Raw genomic sequence first — 20,127 nt, 5'->3', positions numbered from 1 at the left:
TTGGCTTTCTGTTTCTAGGTGCTTCGTTTAAATTAATTGGCCAAATTCAAACTCATTGTCACAACATCAGAACAAAACTGAGATAGCAAAAGCTGCAGATGCTAGAGGAGATAACAAAATGTGGAGCTGGAGGAACACAGCAAGCCAGGCAGCATCAAAGGAGCAGGAAAGCTGTCATTTCAGGTCAAGATCCTTCTCAGGACCCTTCTTCAGAAAAAGGAACTGCTTTCCTGCTCCTCTGATCTGCCTGGCCTGATGTGTTCCTCCAGTTCCACACTTTGTTATCAAAACACGACTGCCTTTTTGCCTGCCATCAATAATGCATTTTTGATACACACTTGTTTCACTTTTGGAGGGTCTCTTTACTGACAACTTCAGCTGCTTATATAATGTATGGTTTAGAAGGGGTGGACGCTAGGAAGTTGTTTCCGTTAGGCGGAGACACTAGGACACGTGGGCACAGCCTTAAAATTAGAGGGGGTAAATTTAAAACTGAAATGAGACGACATTTCTTCAGCCAGAGAGTGGTAGGCTTGTGGAATTCATTGCCACTGAGTGCAGTGGAGGCCGGGACGTTGGATGTCTTCAAGGCAGAGATTGACAAATCCTTGATCTCAGAAGGAATCAAGGGCTACAGGGAGAGTGCAGGGAAGTGGTGTTGAAATGCCCATCAGCCATGATTTAAATGGTGGAGTGGACTTGACGGGCCGAATAGCCTTACTTTCACTCCTATGTCTTATGGTCTTATGCTGCTCATAGACATAGGTTGTTTTTTAAATTTCTAGAAAGATGGCTTCTTTTTTCTAAATCTTAAGACTATTACCATGAAATACATAATTCAGTACTCTTAAGTTATACCTTTCCTACTAATTCCAAATATATATAACATTGGACTATACCGCTTCTATCTTATCTAGGCATTTTCTTTAAACCTGCGATAACACACCTGCAATAAAATGTTTCCATCCCGCAACATGTACAATTTTTATGTTATATTTTAAAAGCTTATAACAAAAGACTCCAATGAAATAGGCTCATATTTTTGTCCTTAAATTTTTAGAAAAACGTGAGACAGTTGGGTGTGTATACACAACCATCTTCAAAACAAAAGAAAAATATCCAATTGGCCTTTTAATTCCGCCATCATTCTCCTGCATCAATATAGCTCCAACCCCTACATCGTTGGCATCAATAGAGACTTTAAAGAGTTTCGAAACAGTTTGTAGCTAAAACTGGTTCAGTGGTTAATACGGTTTTAAATTCTCCAATGCCTCCTCGCATTATTCTGTCCACTGAAATTTTGTGTTCTTCTTTAGCAAATCCATCAGTGGTATTACCACGCTACTAAAGTTCGGCACAAAGTTCGAGTAGAATCTGCTCAGTCCTAAAAATTGAAGCACTTCTTTCTTCAAGGATGGTCTTGGAAATTCCTTGGTGGCCTTTGTCTTTATGTTCCTCGGGGTGATCCTTCCATGTTGATGTTATGTTCCAAGAACGTCACTTCTGTCTTCACGAATTCAGTCTTTGCTAAGTTTATAACCAGTTTTGCCTCCCTTAGTCTTTCAAAGAGCTCTGCTAAATACACAATGTGATCTTTCCATGAATGGCTAAAGATCACAATGTTATCTATATAGACAGCACAATTATTGAGTCCTGCCATAACTCTGTTCATAAGTCTTTGAAACGTGGCTGGCGCATTCTTCATACAAAGGGCATTACTTTTAATTGATATAGTTCATTTGGGGCTATAAATGCAAAAACGTATTTTGCTGTCCTTGTTGCTCTTGCCAGTAACCACAGACCAAGTCCAACTTGGTGACATATGTGGCTTGTCCAACCTTTTCCACCCAGTCCTACAGCCTTGGAATTGGGTATGAGTCCAATTTAGTTCCCAGGAATTAAAAGCCTAACATATGAGGAATGTTTGAGGATTCTGGGTCGATACTCAATGGAGTTTAGAAGGATGAGGGGGGATTTAATTGAAACTTACAGAACACTGAATGGCCTGGATAGAATGGATGTTGGGAAGATGTTTCCATTGGTAGGAGAGACTAGGACCCGAGGGCACAGTCTTCGAGTAAAGTGAAGACCTTTTAGAATGAAGATAAGGAGAAACTTCTTTGTCCAGAGAGTGGTGAATCTATGGAATTCACTGCCACAGAAGGCTGTGGAGGCCAGGTCATTCAGTATATTTAAGACATAGATAGATAGGTGCTTCAGTGTCAAAGGGATCAAGGGTTAGCGGGGGATCACAGGGAGAAAGCAGGAGAATAGAGTTGAGAAATGTATCAGCCATGATTGAGTGGCAGAGCAGATTTGATGAGCTGCATGGTCTAATTTCAGCTCCTATTGTCTTATGGTCTTATAGTTATGGCGTTGACTTTCTAACATTCCATGCAGAACTGCTGAGTATCATCAGGCTTCTATTCACTTTGACTTGGCTCGATGACGTCTTCCTACAATATTGCTTCCCCTTCCATCTGTACCTGTGTGGCTTTAAGAGTTATAAGCCTGTAGGGGTCCTGTTTTTTGGAACAGCATTCCCTACATCAACCTCATGCATTATAGTACTAGTCCTCCCCATTCTATTCCAACGGATGCCCTCATATTCCAAGCCTTTCAATTCAGGCTTCTGTTCCTGAGGCAGATAGCTCACTATTCTATTCCATCCTCTAAGAACTCCCTCATTATTGAACTTACTTCAAGGCACATCAAAATCAAATGATTCAGGTTCTGATTCCTCACTCTGAGCGGCAGTAACTAATAGCTTTTTCTCTGGTTCCTTTTCCAAAGATGCTAGTTTTATTACTTTCTATGGCTTTTCTATCATTTGACAAAAATGACAGGTACAGCTAAATTTAACTACATCTTTCTGCAATCCAGGCCAATAGAAGTGCTTTTATATTTTAGCCTGAGTCTTCCTCACTCCTAAATAACCTCTTAACAGTAATTTGTGTGCTACCTGTAAAACTTGCTATCCGTAAGCTAGCGGCAACACAATCTGGTGCACTTCCACCCATTTCACATCTGCACCAACCTGCCAAGGTCTCCATTTTCACCTCAGGATTCTTTACAAGGATAGAATCCTTGAAACAACAACACTCGGCAATATATTCTGATTCCTTTTTTGAGTAAGCTTTACGATATAGATCATTAATTGTCTCATCTTTTTGTTGTAACTCCAGTAATCTTTCAGAATTAAACACCCTTGCCTGACCCTCTACCTGTTTAGATTCTTCCTTGACCATTTTGTCAAACAGGGTGCCAGCTAACTGGACCTTAACTCCTTCATCTTTCTCTTTGCTTTTCCCCTCTTGCTTTAACCTTTGACTGTGGGATCTTGACACCACACAGTCTGGAAAACTTTTCTTTTAACTGCTCAGTTCCCTGGTTTTTCTCCAGCTTCTCCCCTGCAAGGGATGTCACTCCCAGTTTTGTTCCTGCCAGGTTGTTTCCAAGAACACACTGTATTCCTGGAATTGGCACTCATTTAATCACTTCCACTTTAACTTCCCAGTCTTGATTGGACTTTCCAACCTTATCTTACACAGCGGAATATTAAATCTCTGTCCATCTATTCCACAGGTTACCACTGCCTCAGGTAACATTTCAGAAGGAGTGAAAATACTTTCATCTCTTACTATTAGAGACTGAACAGCTCCTGTATCTCTCAATATTTTAACTTCTTTACCTTCTCCTCCTGTTCTTCCTGAGTAAACCTTACTCACTAAGGTGAAGTCTTTGTAGAGATCGGGCACCCTTCACTACCTTAAATAATCCCACTCGTTGAGTCTCTTTTACCACATCTTTTTTCCTAGTGCCTTTCTTAAACCATCAGCACTGTGGCTTTGTGTGTCCTACCTTATGGCAGTGAAAACACCTGAAGTTTCATGCCTCCTATTCACCCACTTGGGTTTCTTTTCTCGTCTGTAGTAAACAGTTCGCAGCGTGATCAGAGGTAAAGGGAACTGCAGATGCTGGAGAATCCGAGATAACAAAGTGTGGAGCTGGATGAACACAACCTTTTCTGATGAAGGGTCTAGGCCGGAAATGTCAGCTTTTGTGCTCCTCAGATGCTGCTTGGCCTGCTGTGTTCATCCAGCTCCACGCTTTGTTATCTCAGTTCGCAGTGTGATCTACTTTTTGTTTCTCAGTGAAGGATCTTCCTTTTTCCCAATTTCTATCCCTCACAGAATGAAATTGCTGTTGGAAGCTAAATTTTAAATTATGGACTGATGCATATTCACCCCCATCTCTGCAGCTCTTCTTACTTTCGTAACTTGCTGTTCCTTAATAGGAGTTCTTATTATCTCTGGAAGTGAATTTTTAAAATCCTCCAGCACAATAACCTCTCTAAGATCCTCATATGTACTTTCTACCTTTAATGCTCTCACCCATCCATCAAAGTTGCTCTGTTTAATTCTTTCAAATTCAACATAAATCTGACTTGGTTCCTTCTGTATGTTTCTTAACCGTTGTCTGTCTACTTCTGGTATCAATTCATAGGCACTCAAAATGGCCTGTTTAACCTCTCCATAAGCTCTTGACAACTCATCAGACAGTGCTGCGGATACCTCACTAACCCCACCTACCAACTTGGTCTGATTTAACATTACCTACATATCCTCTGGCCAATTCATCTGCCTAGTCAGTTTCTCAAATGAAATCGAAAAGGTTTCTACATCTTTTTCATTGAATTTTGGTAATGTTTTAACACATTTGTACATCATCCCTACAATGTCTTTGGCTATCATGGGGTTGCTCATCATTTCCTCCTTTTAAATTGACTTTCCTGTTCAGTTTGAAACTTTTAAAGTTCAAACTCTCTCTCTCTTTTTGCTCAGCTAAGAACCTTCTCTCCCTTTCTTTATCTTCTAACATGGCTCTTTCCCTTTCTTCTGCTTGTAATCGTAATTCAAACTCTCCCACCTTCCTTTCATTCTGTAACTCCAGTTGTCTCATTTGCAATCTAAGTTTTTCTAACTCCGCCGCAATTGCCTGCTTCTCTGGCTGGGAAAACTGACGTTTAACTGACGTATAAACTGACATTTTCCCAGCCACCATCAGTTCTGAGGAAGGGTCACCAGACCTGAAACGTTAACTCTGTTTTCTCCTTCACAGATGCTGCCAGACCTGCTGAGCTTTTCCAGCAACTTTGTTTTTGTTCATGATTTACAGCATCCACAATTCTTTTGGTTTCCATTTATTTCCTCCATGGGTTCCTTAAATTCCTCTTCCACAGAAACTTCTAACTCTGGAGATTTACTCTTACTGAATGCTTTTGAGCCTTGCGGGACTTCTTTTCTTCTGCCCAGACTGCATTAAAGACTGCGAAACTGTGTGATTGCTGCTACAAAACTTTTTTTGCTCTGAATGCCCTGCTTCTCTCTCTGAAATAAACCAGTGCAGTACTTGATTTTCTGATGGCTTTTATCTTTTACATTCACTTCTGTCTCCCTGTATTGTGGATACCTCCTGTCTCCCTGTATTGTGGATACCTCCTGTCTCCCTGTAATGTGGATACCTCCTGTCTCCCTGTATTGTGGATACCTCCTGTCTCCCTGTATTGTGGATACCTCCTGCCTCCCTGTATTGTGGATACCTCCTGTCTCCCCGTATTGTGGATACCCCCTGTCTCCCCGTATTGTGGATACCTCCTGTCTCCCTGTATTGTGGATACCCCCCTGTCTCCCTGTATTGTGGATACCTCCTGTCTCCCTGTATTGTGGATACCTCCTGTCTCCCTGTATTGTGGATACCCCCTGTCTCCCTGTATTGTGGATACCTCCTGTCTCCCTGTATTGTGGATACCTCCTGTCTCCCTGTATTGTGGATACCTCCTGCCTCCCTGTATTGTGGATACCTCCTGCCTCCCTGTATTGTGGATACCTCCTGTCTCCCTGTATTGTGGATACCTCCTGTCTCCCTGTATTGTGGATACCGTCTGTCTATGTAACAGAACATCTATGCTTGTATTTTCTGCCCCGTTTCAAAATTATTAAATAATCCATCTAAAAGTTTTATAAACACTTATTAAAATGTTTGGAAACAAATCGTTTAACAGCCTGAAACTGCAGAACTCAAAAATGAAACTTAAACTATTTCCTAACCCACACTTTCTTTAATTTCATAATCCACACAGTGTGAAACACAATTCAAACTTGGCATGGTACCTGGTTCCATCCAGTGTAGAATTCAAGCTTCCAGGTAATTAATGTTCTATCCTTTATAAGATACTGTGGAATCACCAATATCCCTACCTCAATTATCTGTTTAAGAGGATGAATTTTCAAACAGTCACAGTCACCACTTTCATTTCATTCCAACCAAAGATTCACCAGTTTCTGTTTGCCATATGAACTGATCTTCCATTTTCATCAGCAGAGAAACATGTATCACTAGTGTCAAACTGGCACTAATCACCAACAGGCACCAAAACAGATCACCAACTGCAGCAAAACTGATCACTGTTTTGGAACAGTGAGCACCAACCAGCCCCAACACTGACCAGCATTAACACTGGCCACAGACCAATATCAACATTGATCACCAACAATCACTGATACTGATCATTAACCAGCACTGATCCTAAATTTGAACCAATGAAGTGTAAGCAATGGTGTAACACTGACGCCAATGTTGCCCCCGGCAATGATTCAAAGTTCACTACAATCACAGAGTGTGAACATCCTCCAAACAATCCGGCACAGCGCAAGCACTTGTTGGAAAAGCACCATCACTTACCTGGATTCGCAGCCAGTTGCAGGTTACTCCTGTCCTTGGTGAGCCCATTAGTTTTGGGGCTGGCACTTGGAGCATTACCGGCTGTTGCCCGTGGAGGCCTCTTGCCTGGCACTTTAACCGTTGTCCGTAGCAGGTCAATTTCTTTACCATGAACATTCTGCATATAATCCTAATGGGCAACAGAGAGAGAGAGAGCATTAGAAATAATATCCGTCCCTGAGGCAGCAACATAAATAACCAGGCATGGAGTTTATCAACAAACTGGCACTGGACACCTAGAGATAGAACCAGGTGGTGCAATATTCTCTTCAATGAAAAGGGAGCAGTTTTTTGTTCATGAACTGAAACTTTCAAAAATTATGAGTGGTTTGTGAAAATATGACATATTGTGGTAACATTTTGTGTATGGAGGAAAAGGAGACTGAGCTCAGAGAAAGACAGGAAATGTAAACACAGCTTTCAGAATTTGGCGTTTTGGAGCATGTACATTTACAAGCTGCAAGCTCATCAGCCTCTATAACAGAATTAACTGCTCTGGGGGCTGCAGAGATGTCCAGACTTCAATTCCTCACATCTCAGTAAGAATGACTCCCATTATACTTAAAGGAGATCAGAATATATTAGCTGACACCAGAGTTAGAGCAGTCCACATTCAGTGCAGGATGGAGCCAGTGCGGTTTGGAATCGATGCGGTCCCGCCTCAGGGCAGACTAGAATCAGCGTGGTTTGGAATGAGTGCGATCTAGAATCCGTGTGGTCCGGAATCCGTGTGGTCCTGCATCAGGTCAGAAAAGAATCAGCGCAGTCTGTAATTAGGGCGATCTGCAATCAGAGCAGTCAGGAGTCAACATGGTCCAGAGTCAGCACTGTCTGCAATCAGTCCAGTCAGGAGTCAGCGTGGTCTGGGGTCAGCACAGTCTGCAGTCAGCGCTGTCTGGAATCAGTGTGTTCCAGAGTAAGTGTGATCCATTGACAATGCATTCTAGAATTACCACATTCATTTAATATGGAGGTCAGGAGTAATTACTTCTCCTAAAGGAGCTGCCAGTGTTTAATATTTCCTCCCCAAGCAAGCAATGGAGACTGTATCATTGAACAGAGTCAAACAAGAGCTTGACACTTTTTTGATTGACAACAGAATCATGCCTGATGAGGGGCAGGCAGGAAAGTGAAGTTAAGGACAGAATCAGAACAGCTACAAATCATTATTAGGGTGGCTCAGTAGTTAGCACTGCTGCGTCACAGTGTCAGGGACTTGGGTTCAATTCCAGCCTTGGGTGACTGTTTGTGTGGAGTTAGCACATTCTTTATGTGTCTGTGTGGGTTTCCTCTGGGTGCTCCTGTATCCTCCCACAGTCCAAAGACATGCAGGTTAGGTGGATTAACCATGGTTAATGTGGGGTTACCGGGATAGGGTCGGGGGCTGGTCTGGGTAGAATGTTCTTTGGAGGGTTGGTGCAGACTTTATCAGCCAAATGGCCTTTTTCCACACTGTAGGGATTCTGTTGAATGGCAGAACAGGTTTAATGGACTGAATGGCCCACTTCTTCACCAATTTCTTTTCTTGTTAATCCAGAAGTGCTCTTACACACTCTGGCACAGAGTCTGTCCCTGCTGCTCAGAAGGGAAGGGGGAAGAGGAGCAGAGCATTAGTCAGTGGGGACTCCTTAGTTAGGGGGACAGATAGGAGGTTCTGTGGGGACAAGAGAGACTCACGGTTGGTGTGTTGCCTCCCAGGTGCCAGGGTGCGTGATGTCTCTGATCGTGTTTTTGGGATCTTTAAGGGGGAGGGGGAGCCGCCCCAAGTCGTGGTCCACATTGGCACCAATGACATAGGTAGGAAGAGAGATGGGGATTTAAGCAGAAATTCAGGGAGCTAGGATGGAAACTGAGAGTTAGGACGAAGAGAGTTGTTATCTCTGGTTTGTTGCCCATGCCATGTGCCAGTGAGACAAGGAATAGGGAGAGAGAGGAGTTGAACACGTGGCTACAGGGATGGTGCAGGAGGGAGGGTTTTGGATTCTTGGATAATTGGGGCTCTTTCTGGGGTAGGTGGGACCTCTTACAAGCAAGATGGTCTTCACCTGAACCAGAGTGGTACTGGTATCCTGGGGAGGGGGGAAATTTGCTAAGGCTATTTGGGTGGGTTTAAACTAATTCAGCAGGGGGATGGAAGCCAAAATTGTAGTTCGACTATAGAAAAGGTTGAGAGTAGGGAGGTCCGAAATAAAGTTTCAGGGAAGCAAGATGGCACGGGGAAGCAAGAAGTTGGTTTGAAGTGTGTCTACTTCAATGCCAGGAGCGTCCGGAATAAGGTGGGTGAACTTTCAGCATGGGTTAGTACCTGGGACTTCGATGTTGTGGCCATTTCGGAGACATGGATAGAGCAGGGATAGGAATGGTTGTTGCAGGTTCCGGGATTTAGATGTTTCAGTCAGAACAGAGAAGATGGTAAAAGGGGCGGAGGTGTGGCATTGTTGGTCAAGGACAGTATTACAGTTGCAGAAAGGATGTTTGGGGACTAGTCAACTGAGATAGTATGGGCTGAAGTTAGAAACAGGAAAGGAGAGGTCAACCTGTTGGGAGTTTTCTATAGGCCTCCAAATAGTTTCAGAGATGTAGAGGAAAGGATAGCAAAGATGATCCTCGATAGGAGTGAGAGAGACAGGGTAGTTGTCATGGGGGACTTCAACTTTCCAAATATTGACTGGGAACACTATAGTTCAAGTACTACAGATGGGTCAGGTTTTGTCCAGTGTGTGCAGGAGGGCTTCCTGACACAGTATGTAGATAGGCCAACAAGGGGCAAAGCCACATTCGATTTGGTAGTGGGTAATGAGCCTGGCCAGGTGTTAGATTTGGAAGTAGGTGAGCACTTTGGTGATAGTGATCACAATTCTGTTATGTTTACTTTAGTGATGGAAAGGGATCGGTGTATACCACTGGGCAAGAGTTATAGCTGGGGGAAAGGCAATTATGATGAGATTAGGCAAGATTTAGGGAGCATAGGATGGGGAAGGAAACTGCAGGGGATGGGCACATTAGAAATGTGGAGCTTATTCAAGGAAAAGCTCCTGTGTGTCCTAGATAAGTATATACCTATCAGGCAGGGAGGAAGCTGTAGAGTGCGGAAGCCGTGGTTTATGAAGGAGGTGGAACCTCTGATCAAGAGGAAGAAAAAGGCTTATGTTTGGATGAGATGTGAAGGCTCAGTTACAGCACTTGAGGGCTATGAGGTAGTCAGGAAAGACCTAAAGAGAGAGCTCAGAAGAGTCAGGAGAAGACATGAGAAGTTGTTGGCGGATAGGATCAGGGTAAACACTAAGGCTTTCTATAGGTATTCAAGGAATAAAAGAATGACGAGTGTAAGATTAGGCCCAATCAAGGATAGTAGTTGTAAGTTGTGTGCGGAGTCAGATGAGACAGGGGAAGCACTAAATGAATATTTTTCAACAGTATTCACTCTAGAAAACGACAATGTTGTCGAGGAGAATACTGAGATACAGGCTACTAGACTAGGTGGGATTGAGGTTCACAAGGAAGAGGTATTAGAAATCCTTCAGAAGGTGAAGATAGATAAGTCCCCTGGGCCAGATGGGATTTATCCCAGGATCCTCTGGGAAGCCAGGGAGGAGATTGCCGAGCCTTTGGCATTGATCGTTAACTCGTCATTGTCTACAGGAACAGTGCCAGATGACTGGAGGATAGCAAATGTGGTTCCCCTGTTCAAGAAGGGGAGTAGAGACAACCCTGGTAATTAGAGACCAGTGAGCCTTACCTCAGTTGTTGGTAAAGTGTTGGAAAAGGTTATACGGGATAGGATTTAGAATCATCTAGAAAAAAATCAATTGATTAGGGATAGTCAGCACGGTTTTGTGAAGGGAAGGTCATGCCTCACAAACCTTGAGTTCTTTGAGAAGGTGACCAAACAGGTAGATGAGAGTAAACAGGTTGATGTGGTGTATATGGATTTCAGCAAGGCGTTCGATAAGGTTCCCCACAGTAGGCTATTGTACAAAATGCGGAGGAATGGAATTGTGGGTGATATAGCAGTTTGGATCGGAAATTGGCTTGCTGAAAGAAGACAGAGGGTGGTAGTTGATGGGAAATGTTCATCTTGGAGACCAGTTACTAGTGGTGTACCGCAAGGGTCGGTGTTGGGTCCACTTCTGTTTGTCATTTTTATAAATGACCTGGACGAGGGTGTAGAACGACGGGTTAGTAAATTTGCAGACGACACCAAGGTCGGTGGAGTTGTGGATAGTGACGAAGGATGGTGTAGGTTGCAGAGAAACATAGATAAGCTGCAGAACTGGGCTGAGAGGTGGCAAATGGAGTTTAATGCAGACAAGTGTGAGGTGATGTACTTTGGTAGGAGTAACTGGAAGGCAAAGTACAGGGCTAATGGTAAGATTCTTAGTAGTGTAGATGAGCAGAGAGATCTCGGTGTCCATGTACACAGATCCTTGAAAGTTGCCACCCAGGTTGACAGGGCTGTTAAGAAGGCATACAGTGTTTTATATTCTATTCATACAGGGATCGAGTTCCAGAACCAAGAGGTTATGGTGAAGCTGTACAAAACTCTGGTGCGGCCGCACTTGGAGTATTGTGTACAGTTCTGGTCACCGCATTATAAGAAGGATGTGGAAACTTTGGAAAGGGTGCAGAGGAGATTTACTAGGATGTTGCCTGGTATGGAGGGATGGTCTTACGAGGAAAGGCTGAGAGACTTGAGGCTGTTTTCATTAGAGAGAAGAAGGTTGAGAGGTGACTTAATTGAAACATATAAAATAATCAAAGGGTTAGATCGGGTGGATAGGGAGAGCCTTTCTCCTCGGATGGTGACAGCGAGCATGAGGGGGCATAGCTTTAAATTGAGGGGCGAAAGATATAGGACAGATGTCAGAGGTAGTTTCTTTACTCAGAGAATAGTAAGGGAATGGAACACTTTGCCTGCAACGGTATTAGATTCGACAACTTTCGGTGCATTTAAGTCGTCATTGGATAAGCATATGGACGTACATGGAATAGTGTAGGTTGGATGGGCTTGAGATCAGTATGACAGGTCAGCACAACATCGAAGGCCGATCCAGTCGTAAATGGTGGTGAACAATTAGACAACTCAGCAGAGGGTAAGGCTCCACAAGTCTCAGCACATCAGTACAAAAGATAAGGCTAAAGTATTTGCAATAATCTATTGCCAGAAGTCCTGAAATTCCTATTTATCTCGACAAAGGAACTGAAAGTATTGCGGTCTCCAATCAATGCAGTCTAGAGACAGCACAGTCTGGAATCAGCATTTTCTGGTGGTAGCATGGTCTGGAATCAATGTGGTCTGAAATAAAGGCCAACATTCTCATTATCTTGCCTATTACCCGCTGAACTGGATGCTAACTTTTAGTGATTTTTTTCAAATTCATTTCTTGGATATGGGTATTGTTGCTGGACCAGCATTTATTACCCTAATTGTCCAAGGGATAGTTAAGAGTTAGCCACATTACTATGGGTCGAGAGTCACATGTAGGCCAAACCAGGTAAGAACGGCCATTTCCTTCCCTAAAGTACATTCGTGAACCAGATGGGTTTTTCCAACAATCGATGATGGCCATCATTCAACTCTTAATCCCAGATTGTTATTGATATCAAATTCCACCACCATCCATGGCAGGATTTGAACCTAGGAGCCCACAACATTACCTCAGTCTCTGGATTATTAGTTTTGCAATAATATTGCAAAATTCAAGAAAATGCAGACTCTCAAATCCCTCTATTTCACAGTTTTCTGCAGTCTTTCTCCATTCAAATAATATTCTCTATCCATCCTGCCAAAATGCATAACCTCACATTATCCTATGCTATAGTCCATCTTTCAAGTTCACTTCTCCTGACCAGTCCATCGATATCTTTTTGCAGTTGTCTACTTTCCCCCACAATATCAGCCATGTGGCTGACAGTTGTGTCATCTGTAAATATCTTTATCATTTCCCAGGACTGGTGACTAAAAAAAGCGTTCAGCAAGTGGGGAACATTGTAATGAATCTCATGGAAACAGCCTATCATTTGCAGAAATGCTTGTTAATCATTATCCCATGTTTCTTGCCACCGAGTCAATGTTGTATCTGGGTCACTGTATTTCTCTGCATCCCATGGGCTTGTGATCAGAGATAATGGGAACTGCGGATGCTGGAGAATCCAAGATAACAAAGTGTGAAGCTGGATGAACACAGCAGGCCAAGCAGCATCTCAGGAGCACAAAAGCTGACGTTTTGGGTCTACACCCTTCATCAGAGGTCTAGGCCTGAAATGTCAGCTTTTGTATTCCCATGGGCTTGTATTGTCTTTTAACCAATCTGCCATTTGGGATCTTTTCAAAAGCCTTGCTAAAATCCATGCAGATTACAACTGCACTACTCACATCAATCTTCCTCCAAAAATTCAATTAAGTTAATCGGGTGCAATCTTCAATTAACAAATAAACGCTGAATATTCTTGCTTATTCCTTGTCTTTCTGAGTGAGAGTTTACCCGATCGTTAAAAATCCTTCCAATAATTTGTGCAGTAGTTAGAGAATGATAAGGAAATTTGGCTAACTGGATTGAGGATTGGCTGAGTGGCACGAAGCAGAGAGTGTTGGTCGCGGGGTGTTTTTGTGACTAAAAGCGTGTCCTGTGGGGTTCTGCAGGGATCGGTATTGGGGCCCTTGCAGTTGAGATTACCGAGTTAGACTTGAATGTACAAAGGCTGATCAGTAAGTTCACAGATGATGCAAAAATTGCCAGAATGGTAAATAGTGAGGAGGATTACAGAAGTATCCAGACAGGTTGATCAGATGGGCTGGGAACTGGCAAATGGATTTCAATCCAGATAAGTGTGAGGTGATGAACTTGGGAGGGGCAAACAAGGCAAGGGAATACATGATGAACAGTAGGACCCTGGGAAGCACTGAGCATCAGAGGTACCTTGGTGTGTACGTCTATGACAGTGTAGTGCTGACCCTCTGACAGCGCAGCATTCTCTCAGCACTGACCTTCCGACAGTGCGACACTCCCTCAGTACTGACCCTCCGATAGTGCCCTCTCCCGCAGTGCTGACACTCCAACAGTGCCCGCTCCCTCAACGCTGGCCCTCCAACAGTTTGGCACTTCCTCAGCTCTGACCGTCCGACAGTGCAGCACTTTCTCAGATCTGACCCATGGACAGTGCGGCACTCCCTTAGCACTGACCCTCCAACAGTGCAGCACTCCCTCAACGCTGATCCTCTGATAGTGTGGCGCTCCTTTAGCGCTGATCCTTTGACAGTGCAGTGATCCCTGAATATTGAATATAGCTGGGATTTTAGTGTGAATGAATTGTGCTTTCACATCCCATGGTGGTGAGGCAGACAACGGCAATTTTTATTTTGAATGAGGCAAGTGCCACCTGGATGTGTCTAAGAACATTTAAAGCCCAAGAAGGCAAAATTGAGTGGAAGCCTGCAACTTCAGCAGGGCACTTTAAAAGGAGTTGGGTGGAAGGGCTGTGAGGAAGTGAATTCATTGGTGGAGACTGAGAAAGTAAAAGCATGCCTGTCCCTTTAAAATACAATTAACACTCGGCAGCCAAGTGCAAATTAAAAGGAAAAATTCAGAATCAGCAGATTGCAGCAAGAGTCCGTCAGAATTAGGCAGCAGCACTCTCTTTATTACAAGCCATAAAGCACTAATTTCTTCACAAGCCACCTCGCTAATTACACAGCCAGCGCACTCATTTTATTTTATTACTCGAATTAACAGGAAGTTCAAACCGTGTAAAGCTATTAAGATGTGTGATTAAGCCACATTCAATTAGTTTCTACAAACAATTTAATTGATGTTGCAGATAGGAATTAACAGAAGGTGAACGTGTGAATTACTCGGCTGTCGTAGAGCAATTCAGCCTCCATTGGCCCCGCGTCAACAACCTCACCAAAAACACACTGTTCGAAACTACACTACAGTAAAACCAGCAGCAACCTCACATTTCAGGGAGATTCCCCTCCTCTAATCTGAGTTAAGGAGGCAACTTTACAAAGAAAATGTGCAACGGTGGAAGTTTTGAAAAAAACCTATATCAGCCTGCAATACAGACAGAGTATCACAGTTACAATGACATGAGAGGTTTGAGTATGAGACAGGAAGAGATCATCTGCACATGTGGGCTGTGTGACAGTTTGTGTGTGTGCGTGTGTAACAGTCAGCACATGATAATGTGACTGGATGTGTTCACACGTGATCATGAGGGTGTTGTGGGTGTGTGCACGTCTGTGTGTGAGTGAGTTACAAAATTGCAGAAATTGTCCAACATAGAAAGCGGCCTTTCAGTGCATCATGTCTGCAGTGCTCATCAAACATCCATCTACTCAAGAGACAAAAAATCTGCAGATACTGGGATCCAAGGTTGACAAACATGACGCAGGAAGAACACAGGAAGCCAGGTAGCATCTGGAGGAAAGGAGCAATCAAACGTTTCCTGTATTACCCTTCTTCAAGACTTAAGAAGGAGTCCTTCAAGACCATCAATAGTACCCTTTACTGGCATAACATTCACAAAAGAGGAGGAAAACAACAGCAAACTGCCATTCCTAGATGTCACAGTAGAGCGAACAGCCAATGGGGAACTTCAAACCAGCGTCCACAGGAAAACAACACATACGGACCAAATACTGAACTACACGAGCAACCATCCCAACACCCACAAACGAAGCTGCATTAGAACATTATTCCAATGAGCCACCACACACTGCAGCACAGAGGAACTACGCAGAGCAGAGGAAAATCACCGATACAGCGTATTCAAAAAGAACGGGTACCCTATGAACACAGTCCGCCGATTTCTCAGCAATAAACCCAAACAAACAGACAAAACGGGCTCAGAAACCATAACCACTCTCCCCTACATCAAAGACATTTCCCTCCCATTCTCTTGATGGCGTGTCCGTCGTGGGCCTCCTGCACTGCCGCAATGATGCCACCCGAAGGTTGCAGGAACAGCAACTCATATTCCGCCTGGGAACCCTGCAGCCATATGGTGTCGGTGTGGACTTCACCAGTTTCGGGGTCTCCCATTCCCCTACTGCTTCCCTAAACCAGCCCAGTTCGTCCCCTCCCCCCACTGCACCACACAACCAGCCCGGCTCTTCCCCCCCACCCACTGCATCCCAAAACCAGTCCAACCTGTCTCTGCCTCCCTAACCGGTTCTTCCTCTCACCCATCCCTTCCTCCCACCCCAAGCCGCACCCCCCGCTACCTACTAACCTCATCCCACCTCCTTGACCTGTCCGTCTTCCCTGGACTGACCTATCCCCTCCCTACCTCCCCTACCTACACTCTCTCCACCTATCTTCTTTACTCTCCATCTTCGGTCCGCCTCCCCCTCTCTCCCTATTTATTCCAGTTCCCTCCCCCCATCCCCCTCTCTGATGAAGGGTCTAGGCCCGAAACGTCAGCTTTTGTGCTCCTGAGATGCTGCTTGGCCTGCTGTGTTCATCCAGCCTCACATTTTATTGTCTTGGAATCTCCAGCATCTGCAGTTCCCATTATCTCCAAAATGACTGCCAGACTACTCGGACCCCTTGGCATCAGGGTAGCCCACAAACCCACCAACACACTAAAACAGCAGCTAATGAACTTAAAAGATCCTATACAGACAACAAGCAAAACAAACATCATTTACGAAATACCTTGCAAGAACTGTGACAAACATTACATTGGACAAACAGGCAGAAAGCTAGCCACCAGGGTACATGAACATCAACTAGCCACAAAACAACATGACCCACTATCACTCGTATCCTTACATACAGATGAGGAAGGACACCACTTTGATTGGGACAACACATCCATCCTAGGACAAGCCAAACAGAGACACGCACAAGAATTCCTAGGAGCATGGCATTCCAACTGGAACTCCAACAACAAACACTTTGATGTGGAGCCCATCTACCACCCTCTGAGAAAAGGAACTGGAAATGACATCACCAATACAGGAAATGGCATCAAGGGGAATGACATCATCATCCCAAGGAAACCTAAACACATAAATAGAAAGCCGGACGTAACACCAGTGCTTCACCGGAGGCTCACTGATGATGTTACCTAGAATGGTGACGAAACGTCTGAAAACGAACCTTCCAGCTCAGCAAGCAAACTCACATCCAGAACCTCAACCTGAGCTACAAATCTTCTCAAAACTTGCTGTTACCAAAAGCATGTGGATGCTTTGGAGAGGGTGCAGAGGAGGTTCACCAGGATGTTGCCTGGTATGGAGGGTACTAGCTATGAAGAGAGGTTGAGTAGATTAGGATTATTTACATTAGAAGGACAGAGGTTGAGGGGGGATCTGATTGAGGTCTACAAAATCATGAGAGGTATAGACAGGGTGGATAGCAAAAAGCTTTTTCCCCCAGTGTGGGGGATTCAATTACTAGGGGTCACGACTTCAGCATGAGAGGGGAATGGTTGAAAGGAGATATGCATGGAAAGTTCTTTACGCAGAGGGTGGTGGATGCCTGGAATGCATTGCCAGCGGAGGTGGTAGAGGCGGGCATGATAATGTCATTTAAGATGTATCTAGACAGATATATGAATGGGCAGGGAGCAGAGGGATACAGATCCTTGGAAAACAGGCGACAGGTTTAGATAGAGGATCTGGATCGATGCAGGCTTGGAGGGCCAAAGGGTGTGTTTCTGTGCTATAATTTTCTTTGTTGTTTGAAGTCTCATGGCTTCTGGTTAAACATGAGCAAGGAAACCTCCTGCTGATTACCATATGCTGTCTTCCCTCAAATGATGAATCGGTACTCCTCCGTGTTGAACAACACCTACAGGAAGCACTGAGGGTGGCAAGGGTTAAAAAATGCACTAGGTGGGGCATTTGAATGTCCACCACCAAGAGTGACTCGGCAGCAGTACTACTGATTGAGATGACCGGGTCCAAAAGGACATAGTTGCTAGACTGCGTCTGCAACAGGTGGTGAGTGAACCAACAAGAGGGAAGAACATACTTGGCCTCATTGTTACTAATCTGCCAGCTGCAGTTCCATCTGTCAATGACAGTATCAGTAAGAGTGACCATCGCACAGTCCTTGTGGAGACGACATCCCGCCCTCACATTGAGAATAAACTCCATTCTGTTGTGTGGAACTATCACTGTGCTAAATGGGTCAGACTTCACACAGATCTAACAACTCATCCATGGGCATCCATGAGGCAGTGTGGGTCATCAACAGCAGCAGAACTGTACTCCAGCACAATCTGTAACCTTATTGCCCAGCAATATCCCCCACTCAACCATTAGGAGTAACCGGAAGGCAAAGTACAGGGCTAATGGTAAGATTCTTAGCAGCGTAGATGAGCAGAGAGATCTCGGTGTCCATGTACACAGATCCTTGAAAGTTGCCACCCAGGTTGACAGGGTTGTTAAGAAGGCATACAGTGTTTTAGCTTTTATTAATAGAGGGATCGACTTCCAGAACCAAGAGGTTATGCTGCAACTGTACAAAACTCTGGTGCGGCCGCACTTGGAGTATTGTGTACAGTTCTGGTCACCGCATTATAAGAAGGATGCGGAAGCTTTGGAAAGGGTGCAGAGGAGATTTACTAGGATGTTGCCTGGTATGGAAGGAAGGTCTTACGACGAAAGGCTGAGGGATTTGAGGCTGTTTTCATTAGAGAGAAGGTTGAGAGGTGACTTAATTGAAACATATAAAATAATCAGAGGGTTAGATAGGGTGGATAGGGAGAGCCTTTTTCCTCGGATGGTGACGGCGAGCACGAGGGGGCATAGCTGTAAATTGACGGGTGAAAGATATAGGACAGATGTCAGAGGTAGTTTCTTTACTCAGAGAGTAGTAAGGGAATGGAACGCTTTGCCTGCAACGGTAGTAGATTCACCAACTTTAGGTACGTTTAAGGCGTCATTGGATAAGCATATGGACGTACATGGAATAGTGTAGGTTATATGGGCTTGAGATCGGTATGACAGGTCGGCACAACATCAAGGGCCGAAGGGCCTGTACTGTGCTGTAATGTTCTATGTTCTATGTTCTATTACCATCATGCAGGAGATCAACCCTGGTTCAATGGAGAGTGCAGGAGGACACGCTAGGAGCAGCACCAGGCACGCCTGAAAATGAGGTGTCAACCTGGTGAAACAACTAAACAGGACTACTTGCGTGCCAAACAGGCAGGACAGCAATGGTTGACAGAGCTAAGTGATCCCACAACCAACGGATCAGATCTAAGCTCTGCAGTCCGGCCACATCCAGTCATGAGTGGTGGTGGACAATTAAACAGCTCACTGGAGGGCCCAGCACGTCAGTGCAAAAGGCTGAAACTTTCACAGCAATCTTCAGCCAGAAGTGCCGAGCGGATGATCCAGATCGGCCTCTTCCAGTGGTCCCCAGCATCACAGATACCAGTCTTCAGCCAATTCGATTCACTCCATGTGATATCAAGAAACAAGTGGAGACACTAAATACAGCAAAGGCTACGGGCCCTGACAACATTTCGGCAACAGTACTGAAGACCTGTGCTCCAGAACTTGCTGCTCCCTTAGCCAAGCTCTTCCAGTACAGTTTCAACACTGGCAATGTGGTACCCGACAATGTGGAAATTTTCCCTGGTATATCCTGTACACCAAAAGCAGGACAAATCCAACCCTGCCAAAACCCAGTCTATCCGCAATCATCAGTAAAGTGTTAACAGCGCTATCAAGCAGCACCTGCTCAGTGACACCCAGTTTGGGTTCTGTCAGGGCGACTCCACTCCACTCCAGACCTCATTACAGCCTTGGTTCAAACATGAACAAAAGACAGGAGGTGAGACTGACAGCCCTTGACATCAAGGCTGCTTTCAACCAAATGTGGCATCAAAGATCACAAACAAACCAGAATCAATGTGTGTCGGGGGATAACTTTCTGGTGGTCGGAGTCATACCTGACACATAGGAAGATGGTCGTGGTTGCTGGAGGTCAGTCATCTCAGGGTGGTTTTCTTGGCCCAACCACCTTCGGATGCTTCATCAATGATCTTCCCTCCGTCATAAGGTCAGAAGTGGGGATGTTCGCCAATGACTTCACAATGTTCAGTACCATTCATGACTTTACAGATACTGAAGCAGTTTGTGTTCAAATGAAAAGATCTGGACAATATCCAGGCTTGGCCTGACAAGTGACAAGTGACATATGCACCACACAAATGCCAGGTTATGACTATTACCAATAACAGGCAATCTAACCACCAACCTTTGACATTCAATGGTGTTACTATCACTGAATACCCCACTATCAACATCCTAGGGTTATCACTGACCAGAAACTCACCATATAAACACAGTGGCTACAAGAGAAGGTGAGAGGCCAGGAA

The 20,127-nt window shown here is 44.5% G+C and overlaps 1 protein-coding gene across 2 annotated transcripts in view; it reads right to left on the bottom strand.

Moving 5' to 3' along the window:
- Window positions 1–20,127, bottom strand: part of agap3 (ArfGAP with GTPase domain, ankyrin repeat and PH domain 3) — a 591,490-nt gene that overhangs the window by 142,029 nt on the left and 429,334 nt on the right. For both annotated transcript variants that reach the window (XM_059646307.1, XM_059646306.1), the window contains exon 11: window positions 6,745–6,913. In XM_059646307.1, the coding sequence (XP_059502290.1) occupies window positions 6,745–6,913 (169 nt within the window). The remainder of the gene's footprint in view (window positions 1–6,744; window positions 6,914–20,127) is intronic.

This window comes from Stegostoma tigrinum, chromosome 5 (assembly GCF_030684315.1).
Source record: "Stegostoma tigrinum isolate sSteTig4 chromosome 5, sSteTig4.hap1, whole genome shotgun sequence".
NCBI classification, from domain to species: Eukaryota; Metazoa; Chordata; class Chondrichthyes; order Orectolobiformes; family Stegostomatidae; genus Stegostoma; species Stegostoma tigrinum.
The sequence above is the reverse complement of the archived record's forward strand: the minus strand, read 5'-3'. Positions and strand labels throughout refer to the sequence as shown.